The sequence below is a fragment of the Colossoma macropomum genome, unplaced genomic scaffold, assembly GCF_904425465.1.
Source record: "Colossoma macropomum unplaced genomic scaffold, Colossoma_macropomum, whole genome shotgun sequence".
Taxonomy (NCBI): Eukaryota; Metazoa; Chordata; class Actinopteri; order Characiformes; family Serrasalmidae; genus Colossoma; species Colossoma macropomum.
Window position 1 is genome coordinate 27,854,702 of NW_023494796.1, and position 22,820 is coordinate 27,877,521.

Below are 22,820 nucleotides of genomic sequence, written 5' to 3' on the forward strand. Positions count from 1 at the left end.
CCGTGATCAGCTTGTTTGTCCTTCGCAAGTTACATTTCCACCATTTGTCGGTAAATATGATTATGTGTACACGATCTCTGTGTGTCCTGGTTCACAGATTGCTTTGCCTGTTGCATCACCTTGTTTAGCCCAATGACAAGCAAGAGTGTCTAACGTAGCTTCAGCATAAGGAAGTAGGAGAATCTGGAATTGCGGCAACTTTCCATAAACCAGAAATACTGATATTACATCGTAGCTCAGTAATTTCCCACTCCACTTAAAACACAAAGTGACAGAAACTCAAGCGGTCCTCATGACGATGTGACAGTCATTCACATCCAGGTAGGAGCAACAGATAAACATCCTAAGTGATCAACGTTGTTAAGTTCAGAGAGTCGTGCTTTTGGGACAGATATCTCACTGACAGACTTCTTCGATAGGTTGAAGCACATGTGACTTGGACACTGGTAGGTCTGTTCACTCACAGTGTGTTAAGAAGTGGACGGGGAGCTGGCCAGAGCAGATATGAACACTCCGGAGCTGACCACAGTGCTGGAGGAGTGCCTGCGGCTAGCAGGAGAGGTGCCCACACTGGACAAAGAAACCTTCAAGTCAACCAGAGGTAATGTTACACAAATACACTGTCTATAAGTCAAGCAGTGTCTGTTTCTTTGGTTAAGCAACACACTGAAAAAGTCTTACTAGGAGAATGAAGTTGACCCCTTACAGGACCAGAAAACAAGTCCAGATTCAGATTCAGAGTGGTTTGGTGTGAAATGGTTGATTGTAGAGACTCAGATATCTTTACAGTGGTGGTGATAGGAACCAGGGATCGCCATGTCTACAACACAAATAGAGCAACTTTATTTACTATCCACACAACCAGTGAATCAGCATTTGTATTCTGAGTGTTTATATATCGTGTTGATGATGGTTGATGATTTAGGCCAAAATCGAAAAACTGTGGTAGAACAGTGTCTCAGACATCAGGCAGCACATACAACAATTTAATTATATGAGGGAACTGGTGGCGTCTGGTTCCCTTCAGCGCCACTGGAAACAATTCTGACTTGGTAAGTTTCTCTAGAATAAAGCATTTCACACCAAACCACTCTGACTGACTTTGCTTCCATCTTAACCATTTATTTATGTAGGGATTTTGAAAAAAAAAAAAGGTGGAATTCCCCTTTAAGAATAAAGGAGTTGCATTGTTTTTCCCACAGTTATTGACCAATAGATGAGGTCATAAGCCTGAGAATTTAAGGGGGTTAATTAAATCTGGTTTCTATTATAACAAAACAAAATAGTCCTTAAAGAACTTGATTTCTGCTCTCATATTCTTGAATAGATTTTTCAACGTTTATGCTTAATAAAATAGTCAGTGGTTTCATGTGAAACTTACCGAGGCAGAATCGTTGACAGTGGTGGTGACAGAAACCAGACGTCCACCTCTAAAAGCTCCCTCACAGAAAGTTATTACATGAAATGTTTATGAATAAGATTCCTGCTGAGACACTGTTTTACAAAATGTTTTGGCCTAAAATGTACTTTTAAAATCCATCCATGGTGGAGGGGCGCATGCACGGCACTGTAAAGCAAAACAGTACTGGAAGAAAACTTATTTTTTCAGATTTATCACCGTTTTACCATCATCAACATATAAAACCTCAGAACACTCGTGTAGGTTCACTGGTGGTTTTGGATAGTAAATAAAATGGCTGTATTTGTGTTGTAGACAACACAGCCCCTGGTTCCTATCACCACCACTGTAAAGACCTCTGTAAACACACTTACTCTAAATGATTAGACTTCTGATCTTTTGACCACTAGGCCTGCTCTCGGCTGAACTGAACTCACTGCTGCAGGAGGCTGTGGATATGAAGTGGCCGTTCGTGGAGGAGAAGTGGCAGTATAAGCGTTCAGTGGAATCGGAAGACAAAGTCAACACGATGGACCTCATCAACCAGCATCTACCTCAGCTAATGGTAACAAAACCAAAAGGCAGTCAGAAATAACCATGTATGTATATATGAGTTAGGAATTATTCATATATAATTACAGCACGCTTTTGTTATTGCCACTTTTAAAGGTGAACTCCATTAGTAGAATTGTACTTATACTATATAAGACAAGTGTAATGTTCTTATAAGGTTTATGCGGTTGGCCATAAGATAAAAAACTGTCGTACATGACATATAATTCATAGAATATCCCAGGTTGCATGATACTGCTTGCGCAATCACCTGTTCTCAGTGTGTATCGACACAACCCAGCTATCCTTTTGGGGAATTTCCAGACTCATGCATCCTCCTGTTGTTGACAGGCATTTCTAAAAGCCTGTATCTCGGCCGCGGAGCCGCTGTGGGCGATGTCAGCGGTGTTTCTGATGGATCGTTTCCTCTACTGGATCGACAGCTCACACACCCTGCTGAAAATCGCTAAAGCACTACACAGACGTTACCCAGAAACCCCTGTGGCCCCGCAGATCGTCATACGGCAGGCTCGCATCTACCTCAACACTGGTGAGCTCATTCAGCACCACAGGTGATCTAATCTGTAGTACTGTTCTGTTTGGTTCCCACTTTCCTCCCCAGGTTTAATATTAAAGGTACCTGCACTCATAAATGTACTTTTTGTACGATGCTTTATTATGATTACATAAACTGGTATTTGTATTGGCCAAATTTGTTACCAAAGAGCCAATTTCACATTTATTCCAATTCATCTGAGGTTCAAACTGATAAGGCAGTGTTTTCCTAGTGGTCTCTTTCCATTTTCTTATAGCACAGTCCTCCTAAAGCAAAGTTGTCCAGTCTTATCTGCGAAGCGCTGGTGTGGCTGCAGATTTTCATTCCAGCAAAGCAGGAGTCAGCTGTTTGAAGACTGAGGCTAACTACTTAAACGAGAAGAGTCAGCTGTGCTCCTGCTTGTTTAGAATGAAGACCAGCAGCCACACCGGCCCTTTGCAGATAAGACCGGACACCCTGTCCTAAGGTAAAAGCCTAGTGTAACTAGGGGGATGGGGCTGGAATAGTGGGAGGACATGGGGCATTTCCAGTTGTACAGTTATGCTTAGTCATAGATCTATGTAATATTTCAGAAAGTTAAAGGTGTACGGATGCATCTCTAGTTTCTCGTCCACAAAAAATAATAAAAAAATACACTGGGGTCCTAAAGTCTGAGACCACATCGGAAATCTGGTATTTTTTCATTCAAACCTGGAAATAAACAGCAAAAAGTTTTGAAATTGAAAACAGAAAACGTGAAAGCAAATTTTAAAACAGAAAAGGTATGACAGTTAAAATGAAGAGGAAAGGTTTTAAGATTTTGCACTTTAAAAGTTTTGTGAAAATTGAGAAATTTGTGATGTAAAGGCCTTTGAACAAAACGCTCAGATTTTTTTTTAGTCTTATTCCTTCCATTCAAACACATGGTCACACAGCCCTTAGGTAGGTGTTGATGTACTGAATAAAGGCTTTTGCAAAAACAGTGCATGCTGTCATTAAAGCAAAAGTGGGACATGCTGTACCAAATACTAAGAAATTCTGAAATTTATGTAAACGTTTCAAAAAATATATTTTTCATTCAGATTGTTATGCTGATAATATTTGTAATAATTGTAACCAAAACCTTGTATTAAATTAGAAAGGAATAAGCCATTTTCACCAGTGGTCTCAGACTTTTTGTACATAACAATTTCATGTTCAACTACTATACAATGATTATGAATTTTTCAGTAAAGGTTAATTATTTAGTTTCTACTATGAAATATTCAGTTAATACTATGAATTATTCAGTATCTACAATTGAAAAATTCAGTAGTTAAATATTTCATAGTAGATAGTGAATTATTCAGCGTCTACTATGAATCTACTATGAAAATCTACTAAACTGTATTCGTTTACTACTATGAATCATTCAGTGTCTACTGTGAATGTTTAAATAACTACTATGAATTATTCAGTAACAACTATGAATGTAATATCTAAGCTTATAGTATAGTTCTGAGTGAGAAATTGAAGTCTGTCCAACCACAATTCCTTGGAGTTAAATAGGTAAACAAAACATACACTGTGTAAACTTTTACTTAATTATTGTACTGTTACAAAACTCCAATAACACTTGCATTAATACAATACATTTAAATGTTGTTCACTCTTTTTTTTTAGGTAAACTACAGAAAGCAGAGTACATACTGAGCAGCTTGATCAGTAATTGTGGAGCAACTGGTAAGTGTCATCAGTCGAGAAATATGACCTGGACTGCTGTCCATGGTATCTGTTCATGGTATGGCATTTTTCGACCAGGCAGTGCGGTTCGGTACAGTTACAACCCTGTGATCAAGCATTGTGTCATATTTCCACGGCTAACTGTACCGCACCTGAGTACCTGTGCTGGATTTGGCTACCCATCTTGCTGGGGTACCAAGTGTACCAAAACAGGACACTGTCTGACTCTCTACATAAACCATGCAGTAAAAATGCAGTAAAGGCTAAATCTGATCTTGAAGCTCCTCAGTTGGCGCTACTATTGTTTGTGTTTACTTTTAGCACTAGTGTTGCTTGAGAAATCATGTGACCACACAACATCCAGAGAGCCCTGCCTACAGTCATGACTCTGTTATGTGATGCGATATAGGGAGTGCTGGGTTCGGATTTGTAACTGGACTGTGCTGTTCCGCACTGCCCAAAGGAAAATGCCACTAGAATGCTAATCTATTACCATTTTTTGCACCACCAAAGAAAACAGGAGATACCTGATTTTAGCTATTAAACTTGATGCCAAACCTAATAGATATTACGCTCATTCTCCTGTTCACTAACATGTATTTCTGGTACAGGATGCTGGAAGTACCACAGAGACAGTGATCAGATTCTCGTACAGGCTGTCAGTGTGCAAGTGCGGGGACAGGTGCTCCAAAAGTTAGGTGAGCTTCTAAAATGTGTGCAGGGTATGGGGTTATTATTCAGTTATTAACACTGTTGGGGTAGTTACTCAAAAACGTAATACATTACTAAGTTACTGATTATTCTCTCAGACTGTAATGGGATCATATTACTTATTACTTCCTCTCTAAACCCAAACACATCTGTACCAACTGGAAATCCAACAGTCTTTTCAGTACTTTATTTAGAAAGAACCACCAATCACTGAAAACGTCATTTCAAAGATCAGACAGTATTACTGACTTTGAACAAGATACAGCTGTTGCAGGTAGAATACACACACGCACATTACGTACAAGTACAGTCATGGACAATCTATACAGAGGAAATCTATGTTTTAATTAAAATTGATAAAATTAATATGGCTCTGTTAGAGGCATAGGGGTAGGAGCAAGGGGCGAAATAGGATTGGGCCTAAATGTGCTTGTGAAGAGCAGACACATGCTTTATAGGGAAATTTGCATTAGTTGCTGGGTTTATGTTAAACTGTGGTAATGTGTGTGTAATCTTGCGATTGTTTTGTCTCGACTGGAAAAAAATGTGTTTATAATGGTGACGTGTCCAACACTGTGGTTAGTGTGCTGCCATAGTGGTGCAGCATAGGCCTTGTGCTGTGATATCATTAAAAAAAAAAAAAAATCATTGACCACCCAAAAAGGTAGCCAGGTAGGAGCTCACCAAACATTTGTGCCCAAGAGTCGATAACTTGATAATCCTGGCTTTATAGTGGTGCTTCATACTTTATCTGATGCTACAACGTGATGCAGTGGCCTTCACTACTAGGGCTCCATAATATATGGTTTGTTAATCATTATCTTTTTACTCTTTGTAATACTGTTATCATCTAAGGCTTCAATATGCAAATGAGCCCTCTCACCAATCACCAATCACAGCTCCTGATCATTTCTCTGGGTGTTCTTATGAATAAAACTATTCATGTAATCCAACAAAAGGAAAGTATTTTGGTTAAAATAATGCTGGTCAGTTTTTAACTGTTACCTTAAGGATTCACACATGACTTTGTGTTCTTAATATATCGCAAAGTAACATGGCAGCTGAAATACATAACAATATGACCACAGTCCATATCATGCAGCTCTAACTACTATGAAACTGACATGTTCGCTCTGTAGTTATGAGAGACCTTCAGAGTAAAGTGTGTGAAGTCTGCTTGCCGTGTTGCAGGGTTGTGGCTGGAGGCTGCAGAACTCATCTGGGCTTCACTCATCGGGTTCTACATTCTACCTCTACCTGATAAAAAGGTACAGTACATGGTAGAAGATTGAGACATTTTACACTCAAAGCACTGGTAATCAGTTATTTTGAATGTTGCATGAGATGAAGAATGTCTGAGTAGACATCGTTCCGAAAACAGTGCTTTCAAAATCTGCTAATCACAGGGAATCGGAACATCCCTCGGGCTTCTGGCCAACGTTCTGATCTCGATGAATGATAAAGACTTTGCTACATTTCAGATGAGGCCTCATATCAACCTGGTAGGAAACACTCACTTAACTGACTTTACGAAACAGGCTGTCGCTGTCTGACGAGAAAGAAGCATCTCCAAAATAGTAATTTTACTGGTCAAGGCAAAAACCTTCTTTACTTTTAATGAGAATTTAATTAAAAAAGTTAATGTAAAGAGCATAAAGTGCATCTGTGGAGCCCAAATGAAAAATGGATATACTTATTTTTTGTCCAGACAGCGATAATATTGTTAGCAATTTGTTGTAAGCAGTGTATTTGTCTCAGTTGTAATAATGCACTATAGCGAGTCAGCAAACTGCTTGTGCTGCCTCTTTTTCAGGGATTTCTGGGAGACTGCAGGCATCGGCTGCTCTGTGCAGCTCAGGCTGCTAAAATGGCCGTCATCTACAGTCAGTTTGGCTCTCTGTATGTGCTCACTCACATGGTGCGTTGCTGTCCTACTCAATCTTTGCAAACTGTATATAAGCATTTATGAACATGTTATAAACTTTTTTTAATCTGCTGTAGTAAGTATCTTTTATCTGTTCTAGTAAGTAAAGTTGATGTATATACTTATACTAAAACTAATGCTATTAGAACTTCATTCTTGATGTTTTACAGCTTCCTCTTCTTTCACAGCTCTACAGCACACTAACATAGTATATAATATTAAATACAATCACACATTCATCTTCTGCATATATGTATATGATGAAATTCTGAGGTAAATAACTTGACCATAAATTATTACAGAGAACTACAGTAAGTGAAATTGAAATTGAAAGTTATCAACTAAAACAAAAAACAATTATTGTTATATAATAACAAAACTGTAAATGATGGTGTACAAATGAACCTATACTATACTGAAACTGTTCTGTGTCTTAGTAAATGAAGGAATGCAGTATTGCTATTTTGCGGCATTGTTTTCAATTAAATCTTATTTTTCTCATCTTGTAAACTCTCTAGGTTACTCAGGGAACTTGTCTGCTGTCGTACAGTTTCTCCAAAAACTGCCCGGCTGCAGAGAAACAGCGCTATCTCACTCTGGCTAAGGAAGCCTTCGAGAATGGTTTGCTAACAAAGGCAGAGACGGATGCGGTCACCAGTCAACAAGAGCTACACACGCTGATAAAAGCAGCTTACTGCTTAGCCATTACAAACAAATGGACGCTTGGTCCAGCCGAAGAGGTTACTATGGCTATTCAAGCTTGCCAGGAAGCCAATGCTCTGTTGTATTCTTATTGCTTTAAGGATGACTCTGATAAAGGGGCAGTGTCTTCTGAAGTCATGGCGAAGGTACAGCGTGTCAAGTCCCTTTTGAAAGTGAAAGCTTTTGTCAGTTCGGACCCACGTTCGTTTATGCCCGATAGTTACCGTGCTATGGAGGACAGACCTGTTCCGTTCACTCTTGGTGATTTTACCAAGATGATGGAAGCTTTTCAGAAGCACCACAAATCCGTATGCGAGGCTTTTAAAGCTTCTGAACAGAAAGGTAGAAGAAGTGGGCAAGGTGCTGCGCATGCTAACTGCATCACAGCATTTCAGACAACCCTAACGGAATCGCTCGCAACAGAATGCACCAGTACGAGTCTACAAGGAGACGCTAATAAAGACATTATGGACTCCAACAAACCGAGAGTATCCTCAGATCCTTCCGTAGAAGTCCTTCAAAAAGAAATTCTTGATGCTACATTGGACTTTGATGAGTACCATCCAGATCACTGCAGCAGTAGAGGTTCAAAGCTTGGTGAGAACTCTGAAGGCCACAGTGCACAAGGGGCAAGAACCTCTCAAGGAAGCAGCAGTTTGGGATCCTCGTGGATAAACATGCCTGATTCTGGAGCTTCTTCTGTTCTTGTTGATCCATTCTGTTGCACAGAAACAGAGGACGATGTTTATGATGATACCCACCAGCAGTCACAGCAAGATCTTTCCACCTTGGAGAGTGACGATGACGATGATCAAATCCTCAGCAAGATTGATGCTAATGACACAGAGAAAGGCAAAGACAGAAGAATGACTTCAGGCTCTCGTAGCAGTAGCTTGGGCTCTTCATGGCAGAGTATCTCATTCTCCAAATCTCCTCCAACTGGAGAACTTGCAGAGATCTTGAAGGACAAGTCTATAATTGATCAAAAATGTGAGACGGTAACAAGTGAGGACGGCCCTGACAGTCCCTTCGAGTTAGTAAACCTCAACAGTTCAGCATCGCCGATTAGCAAAGGAGGCCAAACCACTTCAGGTTCCCAAGAACGATGCCGCTCTCAGACACGCGTACAAGACCAGAGTGCCATCGAGACTGTTGAGGATCCAGAAGTGTCTTTTTTAAGTAATGGTCTCTCTGGTTTCACATTAGCTGATAACCAAGCAAATGGGCGCAATGCTAAAAATGCCTCAGCAAAGTCTCAAAAAGGTCAACTAAGTGAATCTGACTCGCGGAACAATCAACTGAATCAATCGCTGCTGTCCACTGAGTTTGAGTCTTATGAAATGGTGCAGTCTGAACTTACAACACAAGGAACTACAACTTCAGGTAACAAAGCTAAACATACTGATCCTGTTGATTCTCGAATGCAAAACAATTTGAGGGCTGCTCCTCTCCTTGAGACTGAAGCAGAAGACTATCAACCTTCTCCAGTATCTGCAAAACTAGAAAAGAATGTAGGCAAGAACAGCACGGCTGACGCGTCCTCTACCAGCATGAATTCTTGCGAAGAATGTTTCCAGGGTTGCACCATGGGAAGTGTTGTTTTGACAGAGCAGGACTACAAATCTCTCTTCTCAGGGGTTTGTCAGGACTGCTTGCTAAGAAGACTGCCAAAAAGAACCTTCAAACTCAGCCAGTACAGCAAAGCTTACAGTACGTTTTTTTTAACGTTCTACATTAGTAGCAATGTTCTAGGAAATTTTTAAAGGGCAGTTTTTCAAACATGGTGGATTATTTTTTATAATTATACTATCACAATAGGAATTGTATGCTCCACCCACAAATGCATTCCTTCAAAGCTACTGTTGCTAGGTTGGGCAGGTTTAACAAAACAGTAGTAAAAATCTCATTTAACCTAATGAGAAACTGTAGAACAGACTGAGTTTATATCACAGTACCTACATTTAGAGTGAGATATTCATTCAACCTAATGAGAAACTGTAGAATACACTCAGTTTATATCACAATACCTACATTTAGAGTGAGTTATTCATTCAACCTAATGAGAAACTGTAGAACACACTCAGTTTATATCACAGTACCTACATTTAGAGTGAGTTATTCATTCAACCTAATGAGAAACTGTAGAACACACTCAGTTTATATCACAGTACCTACATTTAGAGTGAGTTATTCATTCAACCTAATGAGAAACTGTAGAACACACTCAGTTTATATCACAGTACCTACATTTAGAGTGAGATATTCACTTTTAATGCTATTTTTTATGTGTGTTTAAAGGGTTACACTGTTAGGATTTTTTATAGGAGTAATTTGTCATTGTTTGATTAGCTACAACAACATATATACAATATTGTGCAAAAGTTTTGAGCACTTGAGAAATTAATATTTGAAAGGATATTTCATTGGGCAGTAACTGCATTTTGCTTAAAAATGGTATTTAACAAATCCATTCAGTGCCTGTAGGCATCAATGAGAAACCTGTGTTTTTCTAACCATCTTACAAGAACTACTGTTTTGAAAACAAATGTTCATGTTACTTTTTTACTGCATTAATATTTGTAATGTTAAAAGGTGTTTTTACTGGCAAAAACACATTTACTACTGAGATAAATGGTTTCGAGCAATTTGCTTTGGTGCCTTAGACTTTTGCGCACTTTCTGCACTTTACTAGTCTGAAGGGGCTGAATTTTTCATTGAATAATGAATTTTGACTTTAAAAAATGTACTTTAACAACATATTTATTGGCAATAAAAATGTTATTTGCAGTCAAAAACAAATCTCATAACTTCTTAAGGGCTTGAAATCTTTTGCAAGGCACTGTATATTAGAGGGCATAAAGGGTATGTTCTTGTTTCAGGTGCGCTCGTACTGAAGTATTCCAAAGCCACTGACAGGTGGACGGGCTGCGAGACGAGTGTGTATGTGGGTGAGCTGCTGCAGGTGGCTGTGAAGGGGGGGCAGAGACAGGCATTCAGGATCCAGTATCTTCACCAGGAGCAAATGCTGGGCAGGTGGGGTCACAACCGCAGCATGAAATAAACAGGACTTGCCTATAACTCTGGGGCCAAAATCATTTTAACTATTAGATGTTAACTAATGCCGGCCTTACAGCAAACAACTTTTCAAGCGATTTCACTGTCGTAGACAAATTTCCAATGTTGGAATAAAATCACAAGAGTCTTGCTGGAGTTGTGTTGCGCTCGTGTCATCTTGATTGTTTAGTGTGAGATGGCTGTGATAAAATCAACTGTGTTTAATATTATCATACGTTTTAAGTCTTGGCTCATGCAAATAGTGACTTAGCTTATTGCTAAAAACTTGAAAGCTTGACTGAGGTAATGGCAGATAGCTGAATGGTTCCTTTGAGAAAATGAAAAAAATGATTGAGAAAATGAAGCGGATGTTTAGGAGAGAAGTGGAGAGTGTTGGGATTATGACCAGCAGTAACACAGCGAGAAATCAGCTTATTTTCTGCTGTGTCGCTAGTAAGATGCCCCCCGGTAGTCAAAACAGCTGTTTAGATTTTCTCATTATTGCTCGTGAAGGCCCCCTAGTGGCTTGGGCCCCTGAGCACATGCCCATAAAACCCATTGGACAATCCAGCCCTGACATTTACTGGATATTCTACATTATCTCCTCTATTTCTCATTAAACAAATCTCCAAAAAATGATCAAACCTACATTTTCTCACTCCTAAAAGAGAAACAACAAACTACAACAAAAAAAACTTTTACGTTATGTTCTTAAAGTTTCACAGTGCTTTAGGAACCATCTAAAAAGTGCATTATGTGAATGACTTCCTGAAGTTCATTTCCCATATATTTAACTAAAAGTAGTAGTAGAAAATGGCCTCCCCTACTATGATTTGCACTCTCTTTCCTTCAAGTGATTTGATGTGATTTACCTTCATTATTAGCTAAATATATGGGAAAAAAATTCAGTATGTTCAGCAAAATTAACGACACACATTTTTGAATATATTTAGTTGAGGTTTGCTCTGTCTTTCAAAAGTCAGAAAGTGTAGGTTTGAATTTCATGAAAAATCGTGGAAAGTCGAACATCAGCCAAATGTCCAATATAAAGCAACTTTACTGCTTTTTTTCATGGTAGGAATTGCTGTTATTAAAGCACATTTGATATAATGTTCAAAGCTTCTTCACTTTACTTTTTTCATCATCTGTTGTATAAACCAGTAGAACATTGGAGGTGGCGTGTTATGGTAAATAATGCCACGGCTGTGATGATACTCTGTACTCATCTTCAGCTCGTAACTGCATCCCAGTTACTGTGATGTTATTTGTTATAAGACACTCCCTCTCATGTTCAATAGCTTAAACAACAATTGCTACTCTACTTGACTGATACTTGTTTATACAGTTTTTGCACTGAATTTAACTTAAGTTTGCATTTCATGCATCTTAATTATTGTTTTCCAAACACTTAAAAACGTTCATGAATAGATGTGTGTTATAGGCTGTATTTCAGTTTGTAGATTGAATTGACTGAATTAAATCAAAGTGGAACTTGAGCTGATGCAAATTCTGAAATCTGTTCCACGAGCAGAGCAATGGTGCTTCAAAATACTACATCATAATACGTGACTGGTTCAAAACCAAGCCTTATTGTGAGCTTCTGTGCTGCTCTGCTCCTCAGTTATGTAGGGAAGGAGTATCTGAGAGAAAGGAGCGCTCACGCTCACTTGGCGGACGTGGAGAGGCAGATGACGGCGCAGTATTACGTCATGGAGTTCAACAAGTGCCTCTACGAGAGTAACATCACCACACAGATCTTCTACATCCCCTCTGAACTTCTGCTGGTAACAGACATCTCTATATCATTATCTCTCTTTCTTTAAATTGTTCTCTCCTTTAAACACTGTTACAGCATACAAAACGTACCCCTCACTTCACAGTGCATATGTGGAAACTAGGGCATCGTTGCAATGTCATAAGCATGAACACGTTTCTGAACACGTCTCCCCATTCAGCATACAGCAGTGTAGCCCCACCCACTCAGCAAAAAGCAGTTTATCCCCACCCACTGAGCATAAAGTTGCACGCAAAAGTTTAAGAGCTCATTTACATACATCAGCCTTAAAGGGCACAGTGACAAAAACAGCTATTTTAATTTTATGAGGTAAAGAAAGGTTGGAAATAACCAAATACAGGAAAAACTTAAGATATGGACCCTTAAATGAATCTCTATTCATGACTACTCAACTGTAATGGCTAGTCACCATCCTAATCGTCACCTGAACAGTCACATGAACTTCAATTTGGCTCTTTTCTAGTCCAACTTCATCCTAATGACACCTGGTTTAAGCATTATTACCTGTTAATTATCTGTTCTCCAGATCCTGGAGGCTGACTGTATTGTAGCATGCATTTCTGTGGAGCCATACATGCTGGGGGAATTTGTGAAACTCACCAACAACAGGACGAAAAGAAACGAGCGATACTCAACCACTAAATACGGCATTGCTTTTGGCCACTTCACCTACGAGTTCACCAAATACAAGGAGGTTGTGGTGGACCTGCAAGGTGAGACATTTAGCTCAGAGATTTAAACAGTCTGCTGATTTTAAGATAAAATTTTACAACCCCATTTCCAAAAAAGTGGGGACGCTGTGCAAAATGTAAATAAAAAACAAAATGCAATGATGTGCAAATCATTTAAACCCTATATTTATATAAAAATATATTTATAAATATATGACCATTTTGAATTTGATGCTAACAACACGTTCCAAAACAGTTGGGACGGGGGCAACAAAAGGCTGGTAAAGTTGTGTAATGCTAAAAAAAAACACCAGCTGGTTGATTGACAACAGATTAGTGACATGATTAGGTATAAACAAAGATGAGGCTGAGTCTTTCAGAAGTAAAGATGAGGAGGGGCTCACCACTCTGTGAAACACTGCGCGAGCAAATAGTGCAACAATTCAAGAATAACGTTTCTCAATTTAAAATAGTTTACTTTTGCTTTTTTTTTTATCATCTATGGTACTTAATAACATTAAAAGACTCAGAGAATCTGGAGAAATCTCTGTATGAAAGGGACAAGGCCAAAAAACAGTATTTGCTGGCTGTGATCTTCGGACCCTCAGGTGGCACTGCATCAAAAACAGACATGATTCTGTAGAGGAAATCACTGCATCAGCTCAGAAACACTTCCGAAAACCACTGAACTGTGAAAACAGTTCATTACTGCATCCACAAATGCAAGTTAAAACTTTTAAATGCAAAGAAGAAACCAGATATATGACCGTATATATTTAAAATGGACTGAGGGGAAGTGGAAAAGTGTTCTGTGGTCTGACGAACCATCATTTGAAATTCTTTTTGGAAATCATGGCTGCTGTGTACTCCGGGCTAAAGACCACTCAGCTTGTTATCAGTGCACAGTTCAAAAGCCAGTATTCATGATGGTATAAGGGGTGCATTAGTGCACATGGCATAGGTGACATGCACATCTGTGAAGGGACCATTAATGCTGAACGATATATACCTGTTTTGGCAACATATGCTGCCATCCAGACGTGTCTTTTTCAGGGAAGGCCTTGATTATTTCAGCAAGACAATGTCAAACCACATTCTGCATGTATTACAGCAGCATTGCTCCATATTAAAAGAGTCCGGGTGATAACCTGGCCTGCCTGCAGTCCAGACCTGCCACCACTGAAAACATTTGGCGCATTATGAAATGAAAAATACAACAAAGGAGACCCTGAACTGTTGAGCAGCTGAAATCCTATATCAAGCAAGAATGAGAAAACATTTCACTTTCAAAACTACAGCAGTGTCTCCTCAGTTCCCAAACGCTTACAGAGTGTAAAAGAAGAGGTGATGAAACACAGTGGTAAAGATGCCCCCGTCACAACGTTTTTGGAACGTGTTGTTGGTATCAAAATCAAAATGGGCATATATTTTTCAAAAAACAATAAAATTTCTCAGTTTCAACATCTGTTATATTGTCTTTGTAGTATTTTCCTTTAAACATATGGTTTACATGATTTGCCTATCATTGCATTCTATTTCTATTTACATTTTGCACAGCGTCCCAACTTTTTCGGAAATGGGGTTGTATTAATCCTGCAGGAAATTGCTTTTGCCAGCAATTACTCATTAAACAGTAATATCTATTAAAGAATAGTTAATTAAGAAATGACAGGTATGTGTCAAATAATTGTATTTTAATGAAAATTTTTGTTTAACCTTCATTTATTCAACCTGACTAAATATTATATTTTTGATGACTGGTAAAGAAAGACTATATTAGTAAAATGCTTTTATATATTAATGTGGCACTGCTTTATGTGTAAGTCCTTGTAATTTATATTCTTGACTGATAAATTCTCATAAAGCCCATAATTTCTGGAAGGACATGTATGCGTGAAAAGTGAATACATCCTCTACAGAGAACACACTTCTGCACCATTTAATGCACAATTACCGTTTGCTGAATTTAACATCATGGAAAAAAGTTAAACAGTTTTTGCACAGGTCAAGTTTTAGTTTTTTCCCACAATATGTTAAATTCAGCAAATAAACAGTAATTCTACATTAAAGTGTGCAGTATTCTCTGTATTTCCTCCTAGAAAATGAACAAAACATGGAATTTGAATAATAGGTGTTCAGACTTTTGCATAGAGCTGTAATTAATTCCATCAAATCAGTGCACCTTCAGATCGATGCATTGTACACCACTAATACAAATACGAACAAACTAATCATTTCTAATCTTCAGATCTTACTTCTTCTCGTTTTTATTTGTCTGTTATTTAGGCTGGGTGACGGCCAATGGGAAAGGCCTGGTCTATCTGACGGACCCCCAGATCCACTCCATCAGAAAGCCGAAATCACCCAGTAACTTCCACAAGATTGGCATCATGGAGTTCCTGCAGGAGCAGCATGGAGAACACTGCAGCCCCATCTGCAGGGCCGCCTTAAGCAACCTCAAACAGAGGAGCACATTAGAATAATTAGTTCTGTTTTTTCTCCCCAGTATGCTAAATTCTGCAGTGCAGAATGTTTTAGTTTTCCATTTAATAACAGCCATAAATCGTATGCTTCATGAAAAATGTGAAGTGTCTTATTAATATCAAGGCATAAAATAAATACCATAAGAATGGATCATATAGAGAGAACATGGCGCAGATTTTCTCTGTTGTGTGACTGAGGAGCAACAGAGGAGCGAAAAATAGAAAACGTGCGGAGGTGCAGAGATGGAGCGGAGTGATTACAACACTTTGAGTGAGCGGTGGAAACGTCTGCTGCTCCACTCCACTCACAAACTCTAAAATGTCGTCGATCTGTATATCTTTAGTTTTAGCACTGGAGCTATGAGGCTATTGTAGCTAACAAGTAATGGGACCTTATACCCCACCGATTAGCATGGTGCTAACTGTAAACAAACATGTAGAGTTGATTAGTAATCTCTAACAGAATTGATTTTGTGGATTCTGACACTCTATGACCCACACACACACATATTGTCTAAGACGTTCATGCTTCTGGGTCGCGGGGGGAGCTGGAGCCTATCCCAGCAGGAAACACCCTGGACAGGTCACCAGTCCATCGCAGGGCGGACAGAAAGACATATACAATCACACACACAGTCACACCTAGGGGCGGTTTAGTGTGTCCAATTAGCCTGACTGCATGTCTGTGGACTGTGGGAGGAAACTGGAGCACCCGGAGGAAACCCTATGATGCACTGTTCTCTATAAACATGGACTAAAGTATGAACAAAATTCAGGCTGTTATTACTTTAACCAAAGTAACTTGTATTTGTATCTTTGTAACATTTGTTATCTGTTTGAAGAGACCATATACTGCTTTTTTCATTCTCTTCTCTAAGACCCACTCATAACATCTGTGTGGTTTTACGTATCAAAACAGTCATAATTCATTTCTACATGCCTTTTACAACCTCTCTTCATTCTTGACAAACAGGCTGTATTTGTTACTGTGCCTTTAAGACTGATTTATGTAAATGAGCTCTGTTTTGAGCCTCATTCAAAGCATTCTGGGCTGAAACACTCCTTGTAACTTCACCATGAATGGGCGGGGCTAAACTGCTGCATGACATCACAAAAACAGTGAATTCAAAACGGGCTGTTGTTACAGCTTAGTGTCCATAATTGGGCTGTATGAACTGGAGAGTTAACAGTGTGTATTAAATGTTTACATACAACATCAGAGTCTTTTACTTCAAGAAGAAAACTATTTTGAGGAAAATTAATTCTTCTATCTTTTGGGCTTTTTGATATTGTTATAATAATACTGGCTTTGTGTTAAAAGTAAAATGTGTTGTCCACTTAAAGGGGAACTGCACCATTTTTTTTCAAAATTTCTGTATAATTCAGTGGTTGAGATGTAAACAGAGTCATTCAGAATGGTTTGATGTGAAATGGTTCATTGTAGAGATTTCCTCTACAGTAATGACGACCGGAACTACGGAGGATGCAGCGTGCCAAAAATAATAAATAAATAAGAAAATAAATAAATCAATGAGTAGCAGAAAAGTGAAAATAAATAAATAAATAAATCTGGGACATAAACTCAACAAAAGAACAAAACAAACAATAAAATTTTCTGTTTGGAAACATGTTTGTTTAGTGGTTTGAGCTGAATTTGACTTCGGTGACATTCAAAGTGCTTTTGATATTTGTGTGGTATTGTAAAACACGTTTGATTTCACTGAGAGCTTCCTGCAAGATCGAGAACTGTATGATTAGAACTCGTGATGAGGATCCCCTCAGCCCTGCGCAGTGATTAAACCTCAACTGTGACATTTCTGTAACAGAAGCCACAACACAAAGTAATGAGCAGCTTGTACAGCAGTGATTGTAAGCAAAAAAGTTTCAAGATAGTTTGGGAAAGAAAACAATCATTATTTGGGCAAAACCAGCTCTTAAGACACTTTGATGTGGGTAAAATTTATCCAGAGTTTTAGGAAATACCTGTTTAAAATGCTGTTTTACTATAATTAAATAATTTAGTTTTTATTTCCTTCATCAAATTGAGAATAATATGACAAATAATATGATAAATTGGAAAATAAATAAATGTATGTGATAAACCAAAGTCCTTATAGGAAAGTCTGTTCACTCAGTGGCCATCTTTGCAACCCCACCGGGCAGTTATTTCCAGCCACACAAGACCAAACTCCTCTGTCCTGAGTGGGGAGGTCAAATTATCTTCAAAAACATACTGAAATCTCTGATAAAATATGACAAAAACCTCATATGACATAAATAGTTTGTAGCATTTATCTCAGTAACCTACAAAAAATTTGTATTTTCAGGTTCTGTTCTTGCTGAGTGTTACAGGCTTTCCCATTCATATTTCAACCAGTGACTGGTCTCCTCCTCCTTTATAAAATCTCTGGATAAACTCTCTCTTTTCTCTCTCATCAACAACAATGGCTGCCATGTAAAAACCAAAAACACTTCTTTTGTTTTCTAGGGTGTCTCATTGTCAAAATCAGTCCAGTGCACTGGACTATTTGTTGCCTGAAAGTTCCCACAATGCACTGTAAAAAAAAATAAATAAAAAAAACAGTGAGCACTGACTGTTCACTCTGCTCCCTGACTGGAAACAGCATCACATCTCCAACTGGACTTTCAGAAAGTTTTGAAATGGAGGCTAAAAACTGTATGTTATCTCACTTCATCTCGTCACCTGCAAAAATAAGTATTATATCTTTATTTTTCACTCTTCTGAAATAAAAAATAACCAGCAAAAAGGTTTTGGTCTAGCAAGACACTGTACCACAGTCTATCAGTTTTAAATGAAATAGCCATAGAAACCTTATGGCTACTGAGCTAACCAGCTGCATTTGTCTGTAATCCACAATAGTACAGGCTATGTTTCTCAAGTATTGCCAACAGGCTAACTAGGCCCCTTCAGAAATGTTTAGTCACAGACTTTAAGTCTTTTCAGTCATTGGTTGACTGTGTTTTATGCTAGCTGCAGTCTGTATTTACTACAGTCTGAAGTCATTTCAGTGCTTATAATAAACTTATAATAAACTATTTCCATTATTTTGTCCTTTGAGAGGGAAGATCCTGTAAATGCATATACAATGAGGCAAAAGCCCTAAAGGACAGCTCTGCCCCTTTCATCTTTTTAGAGACACTAAAGTGCAGCTCCGCCCCTTTTATTAAACTGCGACAGCTATTTTTTATGCCAAAAACAGTTTGTGACGGCAAAAAAGTAAATCTGCCCCTTCGACTAGACACTCACTAAATAATAATCATACTAATATCTCTAATTTTCATACTTATTTTTGTAAAGTTAATGTTTCTAAAACAAACTGAAGAAATCTGAGACAGAATGAAATAATAACATTATGAATGAGAACAACCTTACAATAGAATAGTAAGTTCATAATAAAAGCCAGAACAAATAAACAGCAAAAATTAGAATGAAGGAAAAACAATGAAAAATCAATGGCTAAATAAAACCAGGGAGCATTATAAAATTAAGTAAAAGCTTAAAAAGTTCACAAGATATGCTTTAAAATGTTTTTTTTTTTAAAGGCGTGTACTTTTAATTTCTAGCTAATTTCTACAGGCCTGTTTTTTCTTTCAAGGTTTTGTCCTGTAATGCACATATTTTATTAGCTGATACGTTACTAATATTATAAGAACCTGCAGCGCTGCAGGCTGTAACCTGTAACCTCGTTAACCCTGTGATCTCTCAGGTGATCTGATGAAGAAAAGCATCATATGACACTGACATCACTGTTTCTACTGATGCATGTGACTCAGTCCATTCCGTCTAGTCCAGTCCAAACTTTCACCACTACCACACACACACACACACACACACACACACACACACTGCTGTTCCTGTATTCAGCTCTTTATGAGGATTAAATGTCCTCATATTGATAGGAAAAGACAAAAAATCAGTAGTAGTGAGGACATTTTGCTGGTCCTCACAAGAAAGCACGCTGCTTTCCCCACAAATGCAATTTCTTCTTTTGGCAAAAGCGAAGGAGCGGAAAGATCACTGTTCGGTTACTGAGGGTAAAGTTTCAATTAGGTTTTGTGTTGCTTCCTATGGCGGCTGATATTACACAGTATTTTGGCTTTTGCCTTATTCAGTCCAGCAATGTTAAGTCTACTTAAACTTATATTTATGTTCATTTCTCAACACTGAATGTAAAAAAAACAGGCATGTAAACATAAATACATTGTTCTTGAGATAGTTCATCTCTTTTATGCAGTGGCTAAATCAATGTCATTGTGATGTTAATGTTTTCATTGATAATTTACTTTCAACCTATTATTACAGTAACACAGCTGAACTTTCAAAGTGACCTCATCAGTCAACATCAAAATAACAGTGCAAATAAAGAAAAGAGAAGGAGGAAATGCATGTTTATTAAGGACACTTGGATAAAGCAAATGTCTGTTGAATATGTGACATTGATATTTCCAGATATTTTTCATGGTACAGGGTTGAGTGAATGTTGAAGGGCTAAAATGTACTTTTATCATAATCTATAATGAACAACTAATGAAAGAAGATGTTTCAAGCATGAGCTTTTCAATGGATTCAAATATTAATGCAAGCGTGCTAAGATTTTTGTAGTATTTTAATGCTTATATTTCAGGTTGCTGGCACAAATGCTATTTTTTCTAAGTGGTTTAGATGTTAGGTGGTGGTTTTATTACTGGTTCATGTATCGGAGACATGCACACAGCTTGTTGTGAAGAGCACTTTATAATGTATTTTATCTTTACATTTCAACATATCTGTAAATCGTCACTGTTCAAAGAAAAACAGATATCTCCTTTTTAATGTTTACTTTTCTGTATCATTCGAGCCCAGCAGATGATCCCATGATCGATGGACCAACAGAAATGCTCCAAAATTGCTTGGAATAAAACCTACGTTATCCTACATTGGTAGTAAAGAGCGTTTTTGCCCTCTCCTGTAAAGTTACCATTTTGGAGAATGGACAGCAAAGAAATGTAACATTAGTGACACACATATGGCCAAACATGGAATCAGCCAACTGTAAGCTGGCGTTAAAATCTCAAAATCAGCAGCCAGAGGCTATAAACTGTACTATTTTTGAAATGTATGAAGAATTCTTAGGGTAACATGGATCTGCAAGAATCACTCTGGACATTTACTTCATCAACAGCAGTTTAAATGTGTCATTAGATACTTTCAAGCCCCCCTCGCACATGATCCACATGGTCTGACCTTCTCTTTTCCTTCCCGTTTTCTTGCTGTACATTCATGTGATGTTTGTAATGCCTGATGGACAAGGCTGCATTCTTTATGTTCCGTAATTAAAAAGAACTGTTCAACATTAAAAACAGATTAAAACACTACTGTTTCATTACTGTACATTACTGTAATAATACAGCAACAACTCCAGAGCGTACACTTGTGCTTTGTTGACAAAATGGAGTGAAGGGGAACACTGACTCCCACTCCCAGGATTTTTTAATTGTTTATTTATTTAAAAATATATATTTTTTAAATTTGTTACACATATGCGGCACCTTGTGAAAGTTTCAAACTAAATTAATTCACCATATTTAGTCTCCATTGCAGAAAAACGTACAAAAGATTCAGTATTTTATTAGAAAAAAAATTAACTGGTGCCACAGAAAGCCTGGTGGGGCACAATAAACTGTAGGGGCAGCAGCCGACTTGTCAATGAAACTACACACAAACCTGATCCAAAGACAAACATACTATATCAATGAAATCACAAATTCACAAACGTGGTGCAGAGTTGGTGGAAGTGGAGACAGGAATATGAGTGATATGATAACGACATTAGATCTCACAAAACCTTGTTATACAGCATCGCATTACAAATCCAAAGTAATCTATCAGTTTACTATCACTGTGGTCTGCAGCTAAACATCCAAAGCAACATATCAGAGCAGGGAAACAGGCTTTCCGGGCTTTAGGAATAACACGCCCTGTAATAATGCAGAATGACTCATCAGTGACGTTCACTGCTTGAAAAGAAAAGATGCACGACGATCTTTCATCTGGTCAAGCTTGTCAAAAAGTCCATGAATGAGTTCAAGTAATAGCTTAACAAGGGCAGGCAAGGAAAGCAGAGGAGTGTTATAGCTACACTCACAGTTAGCCATGTTTTTCGCTTGAACCTCTCTGGATTGAAGGAGCAGTTTTTGTCCTTTCCAGACTGAATGATGTTTAAATCCTCTGGCTGGTGTTGTCCCAAATGTTTAATCTCTAATTTCTGCTCTAATGGCAGGATAACAAATTTAACTGTTATTACATTTTCAACTTCACTCATTATATTGCCTTGCTATCATTAGTGGCTACCACAACTGATGAGGAACAGTGGCTAGCTGCGTAGCAACGTCCATACAGTAAACAACGTTACTAAACGTCTGGACGTATGTAAATTTATTATTTTTTTATTGGCTGCTCTAAGCATGGGGCCAGCATGATCGTGCCCCACGGTTGGTTATTGAAAAACGTGTCAAACATGTGCAGAGTGTTTTTCAACTGCTCACGAACGCTGATGGCCCCCCGCTCATCAAACAAAGACCGCTAGGAGAAATAGGTCAGCTGCTGGCATTTACACAACAGGTACAGCAAGATATTTGTGATGTATCAGACAGCCCTACCACTGTCATATGTAATAAACACGCAACAATGTTAGCTACTATGAAAAGTATAAATTTATATTAGTTATAATGAATTATTGATCATGTTGTGCACTGCTCCACAGCGACATCTGGTGGGGCCAGGCCCCTAATGCAGAGACACCGCTGCTTGCATAACATAACGACTTCAGATGTTCAGTCATGTTGATTTATTACATATAAATGTTTACTTACAGCACAGTGCAAAAGTCATTAATTTCCAGTCAAAATCGACATTTTTTTTAGGAGATATTTGTGAGGAGATTAGATATAACAATCCGCTTGGATGAGGAAGGAGAAAGTAAAAGGAATAGAGATAAAAAAGCTGATTAAAAGCTTTGTCTAGGCCGTGCCTGGGTGCTGATGCAGCTTCCATTTCCTCATAACTGATCAAACAGTGCTCACTAAGATATCCAAACACTTTTATTGACTTTTCCTGTCTTCCTAAAATTTGATTGCTTTAGAACGTTCTTCGGTCTTCATTTTCACAGCTTTTCTTCAGATTCAGAGTCTGATAATGGTACTTGTTGAAGTAAAGGGATCTTTTATCTAGAAAAGGTGAACCTTTTAATGTTTCATGGGTACACTATTCGA

General features: G+C 38.2%; 1 protein-coding gene across 1 annotated transcript; it reads left to right on the forward strand.

The window, feature by feature from the left end:
- The first annotated feature begins 6 nt into the window (after positions 1–6).
- Positions 7–16,121, forward strand: alpk1 (alpha-kinase 1). The gene is made up of 14 exons (XM_036583206.1): positions 7–321; positions 420–601; positions 1,810–1,964; positions 2,303–2,501; positions 4,149–4,208; positions 4,820–4,906; positions 6,111–6,187; positions 6,326–6,421; positions 6,733–6,837; positions 7,362–9,255; positions 10,425–10,578; positions 12,221–12,383; positions 12,921–13,107; positions 15,352–16,121. Exons 2-14 carry the CDS (start codon positions 505–507, stop codon positions 15,546–15,548), a joined length of 3,471 nt encoding a protein of 1,156 aa, XP_036439099.1. The 5' UTR covers positions 7–321; positions 420–504; the 3' UTR covers positions 15,549–16,121.
- Positions 16,122–22,820: the final 6,699 nt, after the last annotated feature.